A 21,830-nucleotide genomic window follows, 5' to 3' on the forward strand; every position below is an offset into this window, starting at 1 on the left:
GCGACCGCGGGAGACGGCGGCGGCGCACCTGCACCCCCAGGCGTCCGGGGAGGTGGGGAACGGGAGGATATGGTGGATCTGGGGCGGGGAGAGAGAGGGTGAGGGGGAGGCGGCGCCGGCGCCGGGGTCGGGGCCGGTAGAGAAGCCGAGCCCGTGCCTGGATGGTTGGAGGGGGTTCACTGGGGGAGGTGAAAGAGGTTGCGGGAGGAGGAGAGGGGGTGGCGGGGGAGCCGGGCACCGGCGCCGGGGAGGCAGCCGGCGGCGGCGGCGGCGAGGGTGAGCCCGCCAGGGCTAGGGTTGGGGACTCATCCCTACTATCTCAGAGAAATTGAATTACACAGCCTCGCTCGCTTATGATTTTCTCTTCAGTGTATATTCCTTTTGGCAGTGTGTGGTCTCAGAGGTAGCAAATGTTTCCTTTTTTTCTTAAAAAAAACAAGTGACACAATGATTTACTCATATAAGCATGCACACTCATCCTTGTGAACAAACATATAAAATACTAAACCGATATATTTCAAGATTCATGAGTCACAATATACAAAAAAAATATATACACGTCGTTGTCGATAGACACAGTCATTTGCTGCAGGGAAAAATACCATTGTTAAATTATGAAATACTAGAATAAATATAGAAAAATAGGAATAGCTGAATCGATGATTAACTCGAGTTGTCATGTTCCACCATAAAAGCCTAAACAGATGAGCTATCCATATTCTTTATATATGTATAATTCCTAGCTTCGTCACACATACACACGCATCAGCAGGCAGGCCCTGTCAGCAGGGAGCTAATTAACCGTGCTTCGATCCTGCTCAGTAACCGGCCGGGACACCGCCTTTTCTGGGGTCACTGACGGCGGTCAGGTCGCCTTGGCGCCCGATGTTGTGCACCACGAGCTGGCTTATGGTTCCCCCGGCTAGCGGCTTCAGGACGTGGCCTCTCTTCTGCAGGTCGGCCCTCGTCGCGGCGTCGAGCTCGAAGTGGTCGCCGGTCACCGTCGTCCAGTTCTCGTACTTGACCTCGTTTGGGATCAGCTGCGGACATGGCAACCAAAACCAAGCTCAGAAGAAAGACTATCTAGCCGGTCGATGACATGTCTCTGAATCTCAGGGTGACACCGGACGGCATCAGCGCTGTGCGTGGAATACAGGAGTAAGCTATTTTTCACTGATGGTTTTTTTACAATAAAAGTATCAAACCTGGTGATACACCCTTGGCGCCATGACAGAAGCCAATGGATCCATGTTCTTGACGAAATGGTTGATGAACACCTCGATCGTTCCAGCGGGGATCATGCTGCCACCACTGGCACCAACTGCAGCCACGAGCTTCCCGTCCTATGCAATAATGCAAATGCAGCACATGACAAAACAATCAAGCTCTCAACAGGAACATGGTCTGAGGCTCTGAGCTCGTTTCCCATCTCAGATTCCGTTACGCGCTATAGTTACCTTACCTTGACAACTATGGTTGGAGTCATGGAAGAGAGAGGCCGTTTCAAAGGGCTGACGAAATTGGCAGGTGCTGGCGGTGGAGAATTCTCCGACGCGTTCGCCGGCATGGAGAAGTCATCCATCTCGTTGTTGAGCAGGATGCCTGTGCGTGGGGAAAGGATCAGTGAACCGAAGTACGAGTTGACGGTGCTCGTCATCGAAACCGCGTTTCGCTCGCTGTCGATGATGGACAAGTGGCTGGTTCCATGGTCCTGAAGGATGTTCCACCTGAAAAAATACAAGTTGATCAGGATCAGCACCCTATTTGCAAGATGGCAATGGGACGTGGAACTGAACTGGTGAGGCAATGAACATCGATCACCGATAGCATTCGGAAAGGGTTAATTGAAACTTGAAAGCAATGCATGATCTTTTTACGACAAGTCTGTCTTTACCTTCCTCCGTAATGTTTAGGCGCAAATGTCATGTTGTCATAAATGGTTTTCTTCAGTTCAGCAGCAAATTTGGGGGAAATCATATCAGACACAACCTCGCTTTCGTTCACAAAGTCAGGATCGCCAAGGTTCATCTTTACCGCCATGTAATGCTTCAAGGACTCGATGAGGCGATGAATCCCAAGAGATCCAGCGAAACCAGCAGGAATGCCATACTGATCGAGGATGTTCAGGACCTATCCATAAGTGAACAGGTGAGCCAAGATCATGGCAAAGGAATTGATCGGTGTTAAGAAGGCAGAGAGCTAGCTAGACAACTCACAAGCATCATCCCGGCACCGCCGGCCGAAGGCGGCGGCATGGTCACCACCTGGAGCCCCATCACGTTTCCCGTCAGCGGCCGCCGCACCTTCACCTGGTACCTGTTCAGGTCCTCCACCGTCACGATCCCTCCGGCCTCCCGGACGTCCCTCACGAGCCGCGCCCCCACGGCGCCGCCGTAGAACACGCGGGGCCCGTGCTCCGCGACGGCCCGCAGCGTCTGGGCGAGCCTCGCGTTGCGGCACACGTCCCCGGCCCTGAGGATGTCGCCGCCCGGCGCGTACACGGCCCGCGTCCCGTTGTTGCCCAGGATGCCGTCCCTGGTCGCCTCCATCTGCATCCGCAGGTACGGCGAGATCCTGAACGCCAGGGCGAGCCGCGCGGCCGGCAGGACGAGGCGCTTCCATGGGAGCTTGCCGTGGTGCTTCCACGCCTCGTACAGGCCGGCGATCTCCCCGGGAACTGCTATGGAGAGCGCGCCCCGTGCTTTCAGCGACTCATTGCCGCCGTACATGTCCTGAATACATGGTTGACTTTTCTAGTGTTCATTCTCTTGTCCTTGGAAGTTGGAAGAACAATGGGTACAGGAATTACACTCGAACATGTAAGAAGTGCCAAAGAAAACGCTGGGCAGTGGGCAGTGGGCAGCGGATCGAGTGCCGTTTCTAATTCCTTATTAAACGTCATTACTCTGCTTAGTGCTCATTTATATATACGCTAATGCTAGGAAGTGCGTGTCAGTCCGCCGGAGGCTCCGTTGGTGGACCGGCGATGCTAGCCCAAGACCCCGCTCTTCTGTTTCCAAATAAAAAAAATCCGCTTAGTTTCTATCCGCTTACTTGCTCCTATCCACAAGCCTACCGCCTCCAGCGCTCGCCGGCTAGCCCAGCCAGGCGCGGCACGCGACCGCCTCCGAGGTGTAGCGCTCGCCTACTGACCCTGCCAGGACACTTCGGCACACCGCCGCCGCCATCCCCCGCGGCGCCTCCGTCCCCCGTCGCGCCCAGGGTGTGCTGGCTCAGGACGCGGAGCAGGTGCTCTCCCAGGGGTGCTCGCGCGCATCGCACAGGTGTTGGCTGTCGAGCAGGTCCTCACCCAGGGGTGCTCCGGCGAGCTCCATGCGTCGCGGTGGCGTCGAGCTCCGTGATTCGTCCAAGCAGCAAGGTGACATTGCGCGCTGAAAACACAAGTTGCAATAGTATGTTTCAGGTATTTCAGATGTTTCATGTAGATGTTGCAAGTGTTTCATGTGGATGTTGCAAAAGTAGATCGGGATGTTTGCAATGGTTGTACACGTATGTTGCAATCTTTTGTTCCCAATGTTTCAGTTGTTTTTCCAAACGTATGTTGCACGTGTTTCACACATGTTGCATGTGTGTAGTCTGGATGTTGCATATATTTTGCAATGGTTTTTCAAGCGTTTTCTGGTGTTTTTACAAGTGTTTTAAATGCATGTTGCAAGTGTTTCAACTGTTTTAAAACGTATGTTGCAAATGTTTCATTTGGATGTTTCAAAAGTAGTAGATCGGGTGTTGCATCTCCCTCCTCGCCTTCTGCTGCCTCGTCTTGATGTCTCCTCCTCTTCTTGATGCTGGTGTTGTTCGGGTGACGTGGGCCCATGTGGGGGCGGACGGCGTGGGTTGGGTGAGTCGTTCGAGCGGCGTGGAATCCCAACGGATGGGGCGTGTGGCACGGAGCAGGCGCGGGGCGTGGGAGCTGCGTCCGGACATGGGCCTAGGGCCAGACGTCCGGGGGCTAGCCTGACCCTTATTTACACGCTTCCACCTCGCGCCGCACCTCCTCCTTCTTCCGCACCGTCTTCCACCTCGCGCCCACGCTAGAGAGGAAGAAGACGAGGAGGTCACCGGCGATAGGGTTCCGGCGGGTCCAGCCAAGCGACGGGGATGGCAGTCGGGCGGTTTGGGGCCCTGGCAGCGGTGGAGGCGCCAAACTAGGTCGAGGCGGGGCGTCACGGCGAGCTCGCGTGGCGCACTGCCCTGGGGTTAGCGTGGGCGGGTTCGAGGGGGTGGAGGATGTGGGTGGAGCGACGAGGCAGCTCGCCACTGGCCACCGGTGGTGGGGGCGGGGTGGGGGAGGGCCGAGGACGAGGATGACACCGGTGAGCTTGCCCTGTATTTACAGTGGGCGGGATGGTTGTGTTAAGAAAAAAAAATATAATTTAATGTAGATTTTTCATTAGTAACAATAACTAATGTTTATTTCTTCTAATATTTTAGCTCGTCCGAGAGTACGAGTAGATTGACTAGTATATCTAATGAAGTAAATTAGTGTCATATATATTAATATTCTATTATATAAAATATTTTAAACTTGGATTTGATTTATAGAACAACTCAAAATTCATTATTTTGCGACACGTAGGGTCTATGCCTGGACATTTCCTTCTGGATCCATCACTTTAGCTACTTTCCCCCCTTTGTCTAGCAGTCAAACTCTCTCTTTGTGCTCTAATCCATATACTTGCATCGTTGGTCAGTCCCGAACCATTGTCATCATCATCCCGTCCTTAGCACACTCCTCCCTTGCCAGCCAATCGCTTCTTGCACTGTCATGTGCTCATGTCATGTTGCCAGGTCATCCCACCCCCTCCCAACTATTTGTAGCCTTCAGCCTTGCCGTCCCACGCACTGCTTTCCCTGGCTCAACTTCATCCCAAAAGGCAAAGACCAAATCCCATTTTAGACACCTCAAAGCCCTAACCCCCATCCACCGACCACCCTTCTCTCGCTATTTGTGGGGATTTCCAGACACCTATACGATTATAGAAGGTACTTAGAGAAACAGATACTTGTTTTTAACGGTACTCCCAAAAAAAAGTTTTGAACAGGTATAAAGGTCGATGTGACCTGTTACCTCTTTCTACGAGGTAATAGGGTCATAAATAGGAAACAATCCCTCTCTTTGTCAATTTGAGCAATGCTATTATAATTTTGCAAAGTTGGAGATATGTCATTGGTATCTCACTGACATGTGGGGCTCACACGAGTCAATGACATGTGAGACATGATGACATATCTTTAATTTAACAAAGTCATAATGGCAGTCTTCAAATTTTCCCTGACTTAATTTGAATTATAAAGAAGAGGGCAGGCATATAGCCTTAAAAACATGGCATGTGCACTATGATTCCAACGTGCAGCCTGTTCGTTTGGCTGTGGTTTGTCGTAAACGATCGTAAATTTTTAGTCGGAACAGTATTTTTCTCTCACACAAACCAGCCAGCAGTACTTCTTCACGAACCAGCAACGATATGAACCAGCTAACCGAACAGGCTGCTTATTATTATCATTCAATTTTAAATTAGAGCTTACTTTAGTCTTGTCCTAAGTAAAACTTTCTTGCTTTGACTATTTTTTTTAGAAAAAATATATCAACATCTAACAAGTACTACCAAGACACTTCTATGAAAAAAATGTAATGAAACTAATTAGATGTTGTTGATGTTGATTCTTTTTTCTATATGGTTGGTCAAAGCTAGATAAGTTTGAGTAAAGTTAAAGTAAACTATAATTTGGAAAATATATACAAGTAGCAAACTTTATACACGTCTTATTCTTTGATTAAGCCGTGACTGTACTCATCTCAAGGCTCAAACTCAGTATCACGTAGGTTAGGTACTACTCCCTCAGTTCCGAATTATAAGACGTTTCGGTTTTTTAGATACGCCATGTTTACTATATATCTAGACACTAATTTATATCTAAGTATAAAGTAAAAACTATATATCTAAACAAGCAAAAACAAAATATCTAAAAATAACATCTAGTGGGTTGATATATTGGTGATGGAGCCACATACTCAAAAAGTGAAAAACAAAAATTAAAACATAACAGCTAAAGAAGTTGTGTTCGAATATATATGATCTAGAATAATCCAAATGAATGATAGATAACTAAAAAATACTTATAGCTCCAAAAGGACGTGAAAGTATGCTTCTTAATGGCTCCAAATTAAAAGATGTGAAAAATATACTTGTTTGAGCTACAAAAATAACTTCAGGGAAGGAAGCCTCTTTTTTTTACACAAGGAAGGAAGCCTCTGGTATGCATGGTGCTGTGATACAATGCGAGTCCCAAGCATGCCCGACAACACGCAGTTTCTCTGCATGTACACAAGTGCACATGGATGGAGTGATAAAAGGAGCGCTAGTTGATCTTGTCACGATTTGTTGTAGCGTAAACATCAACCGTATATAACTTGGATTCCTTTTGGCTTTCCCAATTCTCGTTGCTCACCGGGGCGGTCCAGAGTCCAGACACTACAGCGCAGCGACACTGTAGGGGACACCGAGAAGTGGACGAAAGCGCGTAAAGCACTTTCCACACGGCAAGAGAGGAGAACGAGAGGGACACGTTTTACTCTTTGATTGATCTTACTTGCTTAGTGTAGCTAGCTAAGTAGCTAACATGGATAAATCCGTCGCTCATGGTTCTTCTTCCCGGTGGCAGAGATAGGGGGCAAGACCCCCTGCGAATCTATACAGTTTCTATTTGATTTTTTTTTACTTTGACTAAATTTTTAAAGAAATTTATACTGCTGGCCTTGTAAACAATTGCATTTCTGACTCCTCTTGTTCTTCCCACCACTCCAAGGCACATCCTCACACAAGCAATAGCACTGTCATGACTGCTACGGCGAAGACAATGCCTTACCAGTCTTATCAGTTATAACCGATCAGCCTGTTCGAAACCGTTGGCTCGTTCGTTACTGGTTTGTGAGCAAGTACTGCTAGCTGATTTGTGTGAAAGAAAAACATTATTCCTGGCTGGAAATACTGTTCATATGAACAGTGCGCATGTGAGAGTGCTGGCCAGCACCAGCCAGCCGCTCCAGCTGAAAAGGCGGAATACCGGCACTTTGGAAGTAAATACATTCGCCCTGTTCGTTTGATTTATAAATCAGTATTTTTTTCAGTCAACGAATAATATTTTTCTCTCACAACAAATCAGTCAACGGTACTTTCAGTCATGGCTTATCAACCAAGCAAACATGACAAATAATATCCTGCTTTAATGGGTAACTGAAAGACAATTTGCTTAAGCAACAACCATGTGAATCAACTACCCGCTCCACTGGCAAGTCGTATTATATTTGGCGTGAATCAACTACCTGCTCCACTGGCCCTGTTCGCTTCGCTTGTATTATAATCTATCCTTTTTAGTTTATTTTTTAAATATTTTTCTCGTTAACAAATCAGTCGGACGTTTTGTTTTTTCAGCGAAGCCAAGGCTATTTTTCTCGTTGATCTCGATGTCCGCCGTGCTTGAGTCCTGGTCAAACGAGGCGAGAGCTAGTACTGTACTATGTGTGTGACAAAGAATCCTAGGGGCAAGTCACTCGCAAATTCCTGCTAGTACGTACGACGATGCTTAATTTGACCACCGCGCGCGGCACGCGGCATTAGCTCGAGTGCTTGACTCACCTTGGAGGCGGCGAGGGGCGCGGTCTCGCGGGAGTCGTACACGACGGCGGTGCCGTCGGCGAGCCTGACGAGCATGAAGGCGCCGCCGCCGACGCCGCTGGAGGCCGGGCTGACGACGCCGAGGCAGAGCGCGGAGGCGACGGCCGCGTCCACGGCGCTGCCGCCCTCGCGGAGCGCGTCCCGGCCTATCCTCGAGCACCGCCAGTCGTCCGCCGCCACGGCGCCGTGCGGCGACGTCACCGCCTCCCTGCGCCCTGCTTGCTGGCGCTGCCGAGGCCGCAGCAGCAGCAGCTCCTCCCGCGGCCGCGAGCAGGAGGAAGAGGAGGAGAGCGGCGGTGACTCGCGGTGGCTCTGGCTCCCATTGGAGACGTTGGTGTCGGGCTGCAGAGCTCAGGAAGGATGAGGGAAGCTTAGCAAAAGGAATGGATAGTGTTTTGATTACACCGTCAGAAGGAAAGACGCGAGATTTCCTTACCAGCCATGGCGCGGGAGAACTAGAGTCGAGGGAACCTCTGACCCTGAGAGGCCTGGTTTCTTCTGCCTACTCCTGTGCAGATATTGAAAGTGTCATAGCAGTTGTGACTGATTGGAAGCACGAGCTACGGTTTTATTTTGGGTTCATCTCAGAATTTGTTTATTTCACTAGGATGAGTGCCCGTACATTACAACGGGTGCAATATAAATTAAATGAGATGTTTGTTAGCTAAGTTAAAATTAAGAATATATCAATTTAATTTTTTACGTGTATTATACTATGATAATATCTAGAAACATATTCATTATCGTAATGAATCTGAAATAAAAGCTTAGACTTGGAGCTTGTTGTCTAAAAGTTACGACAAACATCAGTTGTCTTAAAGGCTGAAAATTTATTGTTAGGCATCGAATTGAATTTATCCATACTCTGCCTTGTCAAAACATGTATACTCGGATTTACAATATCCTAGCCCGCATGAGTCATGGCAATAATTCATTTTTTGGGAAAAAAAAGTATTCGTTGTCAACACGCAACGCGAAGGACGATGAACTGAGATTTGGATCACGATCATGATCATTGTGCGGTGATATTCCAATAAATTCCTTTCTCTTTCCATAATTCTCTTTCTCTTTTATTCCATTTTATTTACTTGCCTTCCTAGTGTCCTCCATGCGGTGATTATTTGCCTGCCGGTGATTCCGTGAGTTTTATTCCATTTTATTTACTTACCTTTCAGTGTCTCCATGCGGTGATTATTTGCCTGCCAGATATGGATCGCATAAGATGCGGTGATTATTTGCCTGCCGGATATGGATCGCATAAGTGTTTTGGTCCTGCGGGGTAGATGATGACAATCCATATGTTTCAGTTGTAGACGAAGAGAAGAGATACTATACTGTCCATTGCAAATTGTAAGGCATTTGACTTTTTCTATATATGTAATTTTTGTAATACAATTAAATATATACTATGTCTAGGTACATAGTACAAGTAATGTATCTAGCAGAACCAAAAAGTTTTACAATTTAAAATACAAGAAATGCATTTAATATATTACTATAAAAGAGCAGGACATTTGAAGAGGCTATCTAAAGTGTCATTATGACATAGGACCAGTGGTATGTAACTTATATTGCCAATTTGTAATGACTAGTGAGTGGTATACAACTTATGTTGCCATTTTTACAAATGACTCCTCTTCTCGCGAGTTTAGAGTCTTATGCGCCGACGACTCCGGTCTCCAACTTCTCTCCGGTATCCTTGCCGTTGCCGGTAAAGGCTGTTGAACTCCATCGCGCAACTTCTCTCCCGTATCCTTGCCGTTAAAGGCTGCTGATCTCCACCGCGCATACGTCTGCTTAGGCAAACAGAAACCGTTGTAGGTGCCAACCAAACAAATCGTAGCTTCAGTTCCATGGTAACGGATAGCATAATTGTATTGACGTTGCCGCTCCCAGGGCTAAACCAAACAACACCTAAACTAGTTGTTTCTAATTACATTGTCATTGCCGCTCTTAGGACTGAACCAAACAACATCTAAATTAATTTGTAAGCATATAAGAGACGAGGGGCATTGTTCACAAAAGGACGGCTGAATCAAACATCTAACTAATTTGTAAGCATAAAAGAGACGAGGGCATTGTTCGCTCCATGCGTTGAACCAAACAACATCCAAATTAATTTGTAAGCACATAAGAGATGATGGGCATTGTTTACAAAAGGACGGCCGAATCAAACAACCAAGCACATATGTAAGCACATAAGAGACGAGCGGCATTGTTAACAACACCTAAACTAAGCACACAAGAGACGAGGGGCATTGTTCACAAAAGGAATTAATTACAGAGTACTCCGTATTTGATAATACCATGCTGTTGGGAATAAAAAATATCAAAAATCTTCGGATTAAGACTTGGGGTTTTGAACCCGACGTGGATCAAACACGCAACCTTCTGATCTGGAGTCAGACGCGTTACCATTGCGCGACGGATCCGGTTAGTGCTGTGGTCCTATCGAACAAATAATTATTTATCTCATTCTACGTCATTTTTTGGATCGGCAATGGTCAGAGCTTTGCTGCGTCCGGCCAAAAAAAAAAAAAAGGTAGCAACGGATGCTGTTACTTTTTAGACCTACCGCACCGGTTTCTCGTGCGTCAGATTTGAGCCCCCCAAGATGGCAAGACCGTAGGACAGCACGACGAGGTCGAGGATTCACGAGAAAAAGAGAAAGAAAAGAAACTGAGCAAACCAGTGCAGACAGCGCTGAACCCTGTTAACTACAGAACGTGCGTGCTAAGGTGGTGGAAGAGGAGAAAGAAAGAAGTAAAGAGTAAAGACATTGGAAGAGGTGTTTGTAACACCCACGAGCGTATTTAGCACCGTGATTTAGGTCTAAGAAAAATTTTCCAAAACGAGTTTCTCGGGTTTTTAATTTAAAACGTACTTGAGACGATAAGCGAATCCTGCGTGACTTAGTTTCGTGGACTCAAATAAACGTTCAAGTTAAATTACTTAGTGCATAGAAATATTTAGGAATGTCCGTTAACGATTCTAGCAAGCTAATGACGAATGACATATAGTACTTAAGTAAAATTCGGAGCAGGATTTTGGTTGCATTTAAAATATCGAGTAACAAAATGTTAGTGCTTTAGCCGTATTTGAAAAAAATAGATAGTCGGCTTGTTAAATGAATATTTGAGAGCTGAAATAATTAACGAGAGTGCCGCTGGCCACTCGCCTCACCTGCCTCGCCGGTTCGACGCGCGTGTTGATGGATGAGTTGGCCGGGCTGCTGGTGCCGTGTACTGCTTTGCTTGTTTTCCCTTCCTCACTGCCAGTTCCGTCGCTTCACCCTGTGCCTCTTGGCGTGCTCTCCGCTCTCTGCCTTGCTTGTCTCTACCTGCTGCCCGCATCGTCACATCGTAGGTCAATCCATGCCAGTCCTGTCTCTCCCTCCCTCTCTTTTTCCTCTGCTGCACCGAGCCCTCGTAGCATCGCCGCCAAGACCCATAGTCCTCCTTTTTCTTCTCTGCTGCCGATGGGACGCGTCCCAACTCCGGCCACTCCTCTCTCTGCTTGCTTCCGCCTCTGGAGGCCGCAGTCGTCGCGTCCGCGCCCCTCGGCCAGGCTGGACCTACGTCTCCTTGGTGCGCCCGAGCCGCAGCACCCCGCCGCCGTCCGCGCACGGCTCTGCCTCGCCATGTTTCTCCCCGCACCCGCGGCTCAATGGCGCTGCCCCTCCCGAGCCGTGTTGTCGTGCCGCTCCTCCTACCGTCATCCGTGCCGGTCCACCTGTTGTCGAGAGCCGACGAAGCGCCCCACAGCTGAGCCGCTCCGTCTCACCTCGAGCGCGCGCGAGTCCCCTTTGCCATTCACGTGCGCATGCGTGCTCCCGCGGTCACGCTGAACCGCCGCCCCTTCGGCCGACGCATGGCCTCCCACACGCTCGGGCCCGCGTGTCCTGCACGGTGCCCCTTCCTCTTCCTCCCCGCGCCGTGTCTCCATCGTGTCCGCACCCGCCGTCGCTGGGCCACACTCCCTGCGCCCTTTTGTTTCCATCGTCGGTTCCTTTCCCCTCGTGCATGCGCGCCTGTGCCTACGGCGCCGCGCCGCGCCGCGCCTCCTGTTCACCGGCGTCAGGCCGCTCATCCCGCCGATTTATGGCCGCGCCCTCCTCATCCTCAGGTGGCTCTCCACCGCAGGGCACCTTGGTCACCGCTCCTGCTGTGGGCGCGCGTGGCCACGGGGCGGTGCCCCATCCCGGCATGAGCAGCGCCATGTCCGACAGTGCCATAGAGACGTACTGCCAGTGCCACCCTTCCGCACCTTTTTTCGGCTCCGCTGCACCCCACAGCGTCGCAGCCGCCATTGTCGTCGCTGGCACACATAGCCTAGCCGCTGTGGCCATCGGCGGTTCCTGGCCGCCTCAGCCCGAGGTCACGTGGTTTCCCGTGCAGCTCGCCGACGGGTGGTCCACCGCCACCGTGCCTTCCCTGGTCCCACCGCACCGTTGCCGCCGCCGCCGGTCGGACCTCCTCTGCTCCGCTCCTGGGAAAGGAAGGAAGGTGAGAAAAGGAATAGAAACGAATACGGGGTTCTTATTGCAAAATACGAGACTCACATAAATAGTGCATTTGTGTCGCGAGATGATTTGAGGAGAGCTCGGGGGCCTCATCGCAAAAAGTACCGCCGTTGTCTGGCTCTAGTTGTGTGGGCCACGCTCGTTCGCGCGTGGGCCATCCTGCTCGCCGCCACGCCTAGGCCGCTCCCGTTCGCGCCGCGCGCCCTGTCCCCGCGCCTAGGCCGCTGCCTACCCACTGGGCCGCTTGCGCCCCGTTCCTAGCGCTGGGCCGGCCTTGTACCAAGCCGCCTGGGCCTGCCTGCCGCTGAACCTGGCTAAGCGGGCTGCTGGGCCAGTTGGTGGCCACCGGCCCTTTCCATTTCCTAAATGCTTTTCTAAAATAGGTTTCTAATTTAACTTGTAAAATTAATATAAAATGGTATAGGAATCCAAAAATTGTAGAACCAATTTTGTTAGTCTCCTAAAATCATGATCTACCTGTTAGTATATTTTGTTCACATAGTTTAATAATATTATTGGAAGCTATATAATTAATTTAAGGTACTTAATATTATAAAAATATAAACTTGTAGGAATTATTGTGATTAATTGGTAATAATGTTGGATCTGAAATTTTTACAGTAGGCTCCTAGCAATATTAGGTACTCACTGTCATTTTTGTAGCTCCGGAATAATTAGTTTGCTAAATAGATAGTGATGTCCTATTGCGAATAAAGATTAAATAGATAGAATAAAATAAAGAAACAACTTGGGTTTGTATAACTAAAATATTTGTTGGAAAATAACGCCTTATTCAACAACATGAATACATAGCCTAAGTACGGTCGTCGTTAGAACTAGCTCGTTAGCTTGAGAGGCGTAAATTGTATTTTACGAATCACAGGTTGTAGTTGATTAATTACGTCTTTGCATTTGCATCGCATTGCATATCATAATAGGGACATCGATGGATCGCGGAGTCATCGGGAGTTGCTGGAGAAATTGTGCTTTTGGAGATCGATCGCCATGATGGAATGTTAACTTCTGATTAAATCTTACCCAGGAAGCTCCGGTGCATAATCCCTACTTTTCTGCACTTTAAATTATATTTGTGCATTAAGTTTTAAGGAGTTGAATGAAACCCACTTGCATATATATTTTTATCCTATGAGTCTTACTAGTATGACATGATCGTGTAGATTGCTATGCTACAGGACTCCGGTAGAAGTCGAGTGATGGTTATCACTCGTGAGAGATATGAAATATATTATTGGATTATTATTACTTGGAATATATAAAAATGGTGGAAAGGAAAAATAGGTGACCGGGTAGGGATATGGTTTGGGTATTGGTGGGTGTAAGAGGTTATGTCGCCGCAGACGTGGGGTATAGCTTGGTTACACCGCTTTCTCTATCTGTGTCGGTTAAGGACCGATCGTTAAATAAGCCATCGAGGCAAGTCACAGACTTATTATCCCGAGCACATACTTGGGTATGGGCACTTGAAAGACTTGTTGCTCTCTTGTCGTAGATCCGGCTCTTTCCAGATCGACTGTCAGAGTGGATTTTTGGGTTAGGAGATCCTTGCACCGCACTGAGTCCGAGATTAAGGGGTGGGGGCTTGGAGTCCTAGTTTGGATGGGGACTTGGACACCCAGGATAGGAGGGTGATGGATTGGTCCTGCTTGTGCCTTGGGTACAAGCAGGGCATGTGTTTTTGAGATACCCAGCTGGGGGCATTGATTCGCGAATCGCCGGGCAATCCGGTATGGCTTGTTTTGTGTCTAGCACCATAGTAAGAACTGAAAGATGGAAGATGAAAAGGGAAATCTGATTGCTTACCACCTGCTTTGAAAGTAGCACAAGTGCTTACATAGAATTGTTGGTTAATGAACTAATGCAGCAGTTAATAAAAATCGAATATAAGGACGCACGTTTAGTAACGCTTCCTGCAGATGCAATAAACCCACAAGCTAGATAGCCTTGCATATCTTGGAGTCTTTTCTTTCCTCCTGTCGGGTAAGTCTTGTTGAGTATAATTGAGTACTTAGGGTTTTATTTCCCCCTATTACAGGTGACAGGTGGATGCTAGAGCTGACTTTTATGTGTGGATTCCGTCCTGGTGGGCTCAGAGAGGATTTTCTTTACTGTTGCGATCATAGTTTTTATTTATAACTCTCACCAAATATTTTTATGAACAAAAGTTTTATAATATGTTGTCCTAGTTATTTATCAATGCTTCATCATGCCATTAATAGCTATTTATTTCTGATAGTAATTCTGATCACATGTTTATATTTCACTATTAATTTAAATTGTTCATAACTCTGATAACATGTTCATATTCCGCTATTATAAATAATAAAAATTATACTCTGATGTTGTATTAAAAGTGATGTAAGAAATGGGTTAAGAATGATATAAGCTTTATTCTCTCATTTGTGATCCTGATGAAAAATATGGATTTTCGGGTTCTCCCCTAGGGTGTATCCCGACGGAACCGAGTAATTTGGTGTTCTCCTTCGAGTGCTTAGTGTCTAATAGAAGACGAGCACTACTGGGAGGCATTAGATTAAGCGGTTCTGCCACGGTGTTAGGCTAAAATTTTGGAGCATCAACACCAGTTGCTTGTTTATGCACACATCATAGAGGGTTTATTTCATTCACTAACCTAAACCTTTTTTTAATTATGTGGCATTATTTTTAGATAATGGAACAGTAACATTCTAACTTTTACATCAAAAAATTTATTTAAGAAGCACATTTTTTTCATTTCACTAATGATTGAGAAACAATGCAGAATCAATGGTGATGCAAACAAACAAACAAACAAAACAGATACACATGCATTGAAGAAGCAACCACAATTTACTCAAGGGGAAAAGAAAGCCACCAAAACTTAGCTTAACCATCAGTAATAAGGGCAAGGTCAAGCAACCACGATTGCTCAATAAAACCATCTTTAACAAGGCAACAATAGTCTAATCAGTAAAACTAGTTGTTAAGCAAACTATCCACTGCACTCCTTTAGCATAGGTTCCCCTTGAGGAGCTTTCGGCTCTTCAACCCTCTCACCCTTTTGCACAGCATTGAACTCTTTACCTTATCATGTATTCTCTTGGTCACCTCAGACTGATGTAGCATTCTTCTCTCCAACTCAAAGATCCGACCATCATATCCTAGCCTGCTCATTACCAATGTTCACCTTTAGATCTTCTATATGCTCAGCAGTTCCCTTCACTCGTATCCAAGGAGCCAAGCCACCAAAGCGAGTCAAAGTGAATATCATATGCTTTTGCTATAACCCTAAATCAAAATATGAATTTTAGTTCCAAAATGTGGATGACTAAATCAGTTATGGGAGATGTGGCAATACCCACCCTTCCTTGATAACGTGGAGTACCCACTCCTCCTGCTAGCATCAACCGCCGTAAAACCTGTTGTACACTGCCTCTGATTTGGGAACTCTGTTTGATATCTCTCTAATTTTACGAAGGTCCTGTACACTGCCTCTAGTTTAGGAACTCTGTATGATATGTCATGCTAGTAAAATGTTCTGAGCCAAGAGTTCCATTGAGACAAAAAAATAGGTGAAAGCTCTAGTTTAGTTTTGGTGAATTGATGAAACCCTAAGTGCTAACCTAGTTTATCTATGTGATCATGAGATAGGTAGCACTATTCCAAGTGATGAAGCAATGGTGAAGATCATGATGATGGTGATGCCATGGTGATGATCAAGTGCTTGGACTTAGAAAAGAAGAAAAAGAAAAAGAAAAAGCTCAAGGCAAATGTGAAATTGATAGGAGCTTTTCAGTTTAGTGATCGAGACACTTAGTGAGTGCGATCACATTTAGGATCGATAGCCGTACTCTTAAGAGGGGTAAAACTCATATCAAAATGCGGTTATCAAAGTGCCACTAGATGCTCTAACTCATTGCATATGCATTTAGGAACTAGTAGAGAGATAACACCCTTAAAAATGTTTGTGAAAATATGCTAACACACGTGCATAAGGTGATTCACTTGGTGGTTGGCACATTTGAGCAAGGGTGGAGAAGTTGGTGAAGTGAAGGAGGTGATTGTCACTAAGAAACAGTGACCGGACATAGGGACTTAGGGTTCCAGCGTCCGGTCAATTATAAAAGATGGTGGTGCTCTCGGGCTCGATTTGCCCTATGACCTGACTCGGAGAAGAAAAGTGACCGGACTCTGGCTGAACACTGTTTAGCGTTTAGTCCTACTGATGTGGCGGCGCGTAGAGAAGAGGAGGAGGAGTGGATGCACCAGCATGTCCAGTCAAGAAAAACTGGCTCTGGTGCCTTACTGGACACGATCGGACTCCAGTGATGGAGTGTCCGGTCACTTTGAGCAGTACGTCTGGTCGCAACTTAACACATGGCATGAGCTTGACTAGACATTGAGATTGCATGGACAAGGTTGAATCATGGGGCCATATGGCGTGCATCGTGCGACCGGACGCTGGTGTTGTGCGTCCGATCAATCTGACCGGAGCATTCGATCAGCCCACAGCTGATGAGATTTGAGCCTAACAACTACATGGTCGGTTGGGGCTCTATATAAACATGTTGGCCAGCTCTTGCTCATCCTCTTGGCCATTTGCATTGACTTAGCAAACTTGTGGGCTTAACCAAAGCCCTCTCACTCATCTCCATCATTGATTCATCATTTTTGTGAGATTGGGAGTGAATCCAAGTGCATTGCTTGAGTGTTTGCATCTAGAGGCACTTGGTGTTTGTGTTTCACTGTGGGTTTGGATTGTTACTCTTGGTGGTTGCCACCACCTAGATGGCTTAGAGCAACGAGGATCGTCGAGCAGAGGTTGGTGATTGTCTCCGGCTCCGATCATGGTGATTGTGAGGGGTTCTTGACCTTTCCTCGGCGGAGAGCCAAAAGTTACTTTAGTAGATTGCTCATGGCTTATGTGATCCTTATCTTGTGTTGGTTGCGCGGCACCTTATTGAGGGTTTGGTGTGTGATGCCAATTAGCATGTGAATCTCCAAGTGAGTTAATCGCCACAACGGGGACTAGCTTGCCAGTAAGCAAGTGAACCTCAGGATAAACCATTATGTCTTGATTATCTCCTTGGTATTCATTGGTATTCATATATTGATCACTTGCCACGATGATATACCTCTCTACCACTCTCTTGTATTTCATTGTATTCTTAATTGTATAGAGCTTGTGGTAATTAAGACTAGATAGTGTAGCACTCATTCATATCACTCTTGCTAGGTTGATCACATAGGTGTATCTTAGTGACATAGTGTTGGGTTCATAAACCCTGGGGTCCCTCGCGGACCAGCTTCCCAACAAAGGCTCAGCCCAAGCAGACAGTGCGCAACTCATGGGCCGGCCCAAGTATCGAACGACAGGCCAAGCGGGCGATCCAATCACCGACCGAAAGGCCTGGTCGAGGAGGAATGGCACCCGCCTTTCGACTCTGACCCACCTCTCCGACCAGAGCGCTCACTTCGGTCTCTAGCCCACCTCCAGACTGGCCTCTCTGACCGAAAGGCCTAGCCAAAGCACCATTTCTGACTTCGACCCCACGTCTCCGACCGGGGTACACGAATACCTTGCTCACTGCTCTTCTCTGACTAGCGCAATCAGAGCCGGCTAGGACCAACCGACCAGGGACGCCCGCTCGGAGAGGACCAGGGAACGAATGGAGAAAGCAAGGCAAGGCACACAAGTCAAACCACGATACCAGGGACCGTACCCTATACACCTGCAGGAACAGTACTCTGCAACCGCCCTAACACAAACAGTGTTGTAGGCACCGACATTTTCCCTACAGTATTGTGGGCACCATTAACTCCCATATGGTAAGGCTCCCCCCACATGCCTCTGGGCATCGACAGTGTAGTGGGTGCCGGCATTTACCATACCGAGTGAACATGGCAAAACCCCTCATATGCCTCTAGGCATCAACAGTATAGCAGATACTGATATCTGCCATATCCGAACAAGACGACGTAACCTCCCACATGCATCCAACATCCAACAATGTTGTGGGCACATATCATCATCCTATACCTGCCAGCGTGGGCAACAAGGTTTAGAAGCATACGTACTCTCTCCCTCACACTTGTAAAGCCCTCCCCTTCATCTATAAAAGGAGATGCGCTCTCTCCTAAGAAACTCAGTTAAGCCAGGTCGATTCAAGTGATTCTAGATTCATTAGATTGATCAAGTTCACTAGCTCATAACCACAGAACCGCCAGGTTTGGACCTCAAGCATATGCTTGAACACTTAGCTCATAGCGGAGCTCTTGTTGCTCTCGGCCCTTCTGACCAGAGCTGATCGGACCTCTTGTACACCCCATCTTTCTCCTTCTCGTTTGTAACCCCACTGCAAACTTTGAGCACCTGGGCTCAGGAATAAAGTCACCAACTGACTAAAACTGGACGTAGGGCACATTGCCTGAACTAGTATAAACCATGTGTCATTGAGTGCTAGGCCACCTCCAATCACAACAGTATGGCAAAACTATAAATATTTACTTGTTGGTCTCTTTCTGCACCGACACATAGTTTTGTTGTGATATACTAGAGATCATAGAAATTAGAATTGGGTAGGTGGCTTGCAACCCCAAGTATAGTGCTAGTGCAAAATTCACTTCACCATCTTATTGACTAATCACTTGTCTTAGTGTTGTTGTAGAATTTTTTAATAGAATATTCACCCCCCCCTCTAGCCAATAGGACCTTTCAACAGGGTACACAAGTTCTAGGCCTTGGAGTAGAAAATAGTAAGAGCAATTAGAAATATTCGCTATATTGTGCATGTAGAGAAGGGATGAAAACAATGTATGTAGTCATGATACCTCACAAGCATCAAACATGTGTTCAATCTACACAGTTAAAAACTTTACATGACAATGGCCTTCTGGACAGTTGAAAATTTTACCACAAGGCCATCCAAACATGTGTTCAGAAAATGAAGTTTAGAAAGTGAACAACAATTTATCTCTAGATAAGAAAGACATTTGCAGTAGCAACTCTTGAATTCCATCCAAAGTTTGACTAAAATTGTTGGTTCTACAACCGAACATAGAGAGAGGGAGTGAACGATAGATGAGAGAGTAGCAAATGAATTCCAGGGCCAAGCCTCCTCCTCCACCTTCACCCTCTCCCCCATTATTTTATAGGAAAGGTGGGAGGAGAGGTTTTCATCATTCCCCCTGTTGGGACTTGTATTTTATAATAGAGTCCCAGGGGGCCTACAAATGGGCCTGACATTATCTTACAAGCTCCCTAAGCTATGTAATTGGCCCATGAAAACACCAATAGGGTCCCTAACACATAATAAACCCCCCAACAGAACTAGTGATCTTGTTGGATTTGTAACACACGATACATGGAAAGCACAAAAGAAACTCACCAAACCTTCATAGATGAAAAATCACAAAATGCACTCTAGACCATACAATAGCACAAGATGCATACAAACTTACATAACATTTATCAAAACAAATATCGAAATTGCCAAATTAGCAAAGGTAGGCTAGATCTACAGCTCTAATGCAATAAGCATCCTATGATGCAAGGAAAGAAGGAACCTCGATCTGGTTGCACATGGCAAAAAGGGAAGGAAAGGGCATACCAGTTCGATGCTCATCACTAGCAAAGTGCCTGACGAAGACTTGATGAAGGCTGCACTGCTCTCCTAGCCATCATCACTAGAGGAGCGGCAACTCTAACCCTAGCAAGAAGGCAGGGATGAGCCAAGAATGGGAAGTGGTAGGGCCAAAGTGTTGGAGATGGAAGAGGTGCGCCTAGATCCTCAGTGTTGTTGTAGAAGTTCGATTGTCGCGGCGGCGCACGGGAGAGGTGGCGGTGCGTGGGACGCAGCAAAGAGCGAACCACATGACATGACTGACTCTTTCTGGCATGGGGTGGCGATGTTGAATAACCATGTGGATTAGTGGGGAATGGGGTGGGTCGACTCCAAGTCCCATTATAGCTGAATGCACCTTTAGCACTAGAGGGGTTGCTCTCCCCATTGTGGACCTCGTTCTATGGATGGTGGGGTTTGGGCACCATTCCATATTTGAAAGGTCCTAAATGGCTAGAGGGGGGGGTGAATAGCCTATAAAATTTATACAAAGACACTACAGCAACTTGTTAGACAACAAAATAGTGAAATGCAACTCGCTCTAGCTCTACTAAAAAAGGCAAGCCACCTACCAACAATTCTAGTCAATTATGATCACTAGGCACTCAATAGGCTATGCATGTCACTACTCTCTACACTAGTTGAGCTAGCTAGGAACTAATTACAACTAAGAAGCTAAGCTACGCAACTAGCTACAACTACCACAAGCTCTACACAAAGGTAAATACACAATGTAATACAAGAGAGTGGTAGAGGAGATATACCATCGTGGCAAGTGATCCATCGATGAATACCAAAGAATACCAAGGAGACAATGATGACACAATAATTTTTCCACTGAGGTTCACTTGCTTGCCGGCAAGCTAGTCCCCGTTGTGGTGATTCACCCATATGGGGGTTCATGCGCTAATAGGCATCACACGACTAACCCACAATTGGGTGCCGCACAACCAACATAAGATGGGGATCCACAAGCCACGGGTAATCCACTAGAGTTGCCTTTTATGATCTCCCTATGGGGAAGGCACAAGAACCCCTCACAATCACTTCGATCGAAGCAGGCAACAATCACCAATAGCTGCTCAATGATCCTCCAATCACTAGGCCATCTAGGTGTCAGCAAACACCAAGAGTAACAAGATCTCCACCAGCCCAAATCACCCAACTAGTGCCACAAGATGCAAGTACCACTATACAATGCACTAGAGGCTCTCCAATCTCACTTAAATGATGAAATCAAGTATGAAAGTGAGTGGATTGTGTTTGCTCAGCTCCCAAAGGGTGTTCTCAGGTGTAGAAAGTGCTAAGAGAGTGGCTAAGGCCAGCCACCACCTCTATTTATAAGCCCACACTCAAAACTAGCTGTTATACCCCTTGGAGCGTTTTTTGCGAGGGCACCGGACATGGGGGGTAGTGCCCCAACGATCGAACTCCAACAACTAAAAAACTAGCCGTTGGTCAACGAACAAGGGGTGGCGGTGGCATCGCCCTAGGGGGGTGGTGACCACCTAGGCCAAACCCCTAAAATCCCAACTCTCTGGGAAAAAGCGACGGTGGCACCGGAAGCCCCCGGTGGTGCACCGCCGTGCCAGGGACGGTGTACACCGGTCAGGGCAGTGCCACTCCCTTCTCTGTTGCTAAGAACTGAGGCCAGGTGGGCACCGCCCTAGGGGTGGCGGTGCTACCGGACAAGTAGGGGCGGTGCTCCTAGGGCAGCACCCCAAGTCTGACAATGCCTCCTTTCTTCACCTTTGCCAATGTGCTAACACTCCAAGTGTTTTACCATCACGTGCAAGTGTGTTAGCATTTTCACAATCATTTTTTAAAGGTTAATCACTTCTCACCGATTGTGCACTAGGCCTAAATGCAATGGAAGTATTCCAACACCTAGTGGCACTAGATGATCGAGTTGTCCGATAAGTGCTCCCCTCTTAATAATACGACCATCTATCATAAATGTGATCACACTCTCTGTAGTGTCTTGATCACCAA

At 47.1% G+C, this 21,830-nt stretch overlaps 1 protein-coding gene and 1 non-coding gene across 3 annotated transcripts; both read right to left on the bottom strand.

Moving 5' to 3' along the window:
* Nucleotides 1-513: 513 nt before the first annotated feature.
* LOC136493084 (glutathione hydrolase 1-like) lies at nt 514-7,880 on the bottom strand. Of its 2 annotated transcripts, XM_066489127.1 has the most exons (6): nt 7,659-7,792; nt 2,217-3,392; nt 1,895-2,130; nt 1,463-1,727; nt 1,206-1,343; nt 514-1,040 (listed from the first exon to the last, which is right to left on the bottom strand). In XM_066489127.1, the coding sequence occupies exons 2-6, from the start codon at nt 2,727-2,729 to the stop codon at nt 819-821; spliced, it is 1,374 nt and encodes a 457-aa protein (XP_066345224.1). In that variant the 5' UTR covers nt 2,730-3,392; nt 7,659-7,792; the 3' UTR covers nt 514-818. The 2 variants fall into 2 exon arrangements, with proteins under 2 accessions (XP_066345224.1, XP_066345225.1); XM_066489128.1 differs by lacking the exon at nt 514-1,040 and having other exon boundaries at nt 1,200-1,343; nt 2,217-2,732; nt 7,659-7,880.
* Nucleotides 7,881-10,057: 2,177 nt separating this feature from the next.
* TRNAW-CCA (transfer RNA tryptophan (anticodon CCA)) lies at nt 10,058-10,129 on the bottom strand. The gene has a single exon. It is a non-coding gene; the product is annotated as a tRNA-Trp (tRNA).
* Nucleotides 10,130-21,830: the final 11,701 nt, after the last annotated feature.

The sequence above is a fragment of the Miscanthus floridulus genome, chromosome 11 (genome assembly GCF_019320115.1).
Source record: "Miscanthus floridulus cultivar M001 chromosome 11, ASM1932011v1, whole genome shotgun sequence".
In the NCBI taxonomy this organism is placed as follows: Eukaryota; Viridiplantae; Streptophyta; class Magnoliopsida; order Poales; family Poaceae; genus Miscanthus; species Miscanthus floridulus.

Bases quoted from the DNA above. Each gene is read 5' to 3' on its own strand.
- LOC136493084 (XM_066489127.1), bottom strand. From the start codon at position 2,729: ATGTACGGCGGCAATGAGTCGCTGAAAGCACGGGGCGCGCTCTCCATA. The intron at 2,131-2,216 runs GTGAGTTGTCTA...ACTTATGGATAG, and splicing joins GCGGTGCCGGGATGATGCTT to GTCCTGAACATCCTCGATCA. The intron at 1,041-1,205 runs GTTTGATACTTT...CCATGTCCGCAG, and splicing joins CGCCAAGGGTGTATCACCAG to CTGATCCCAAACGAGGTCAA.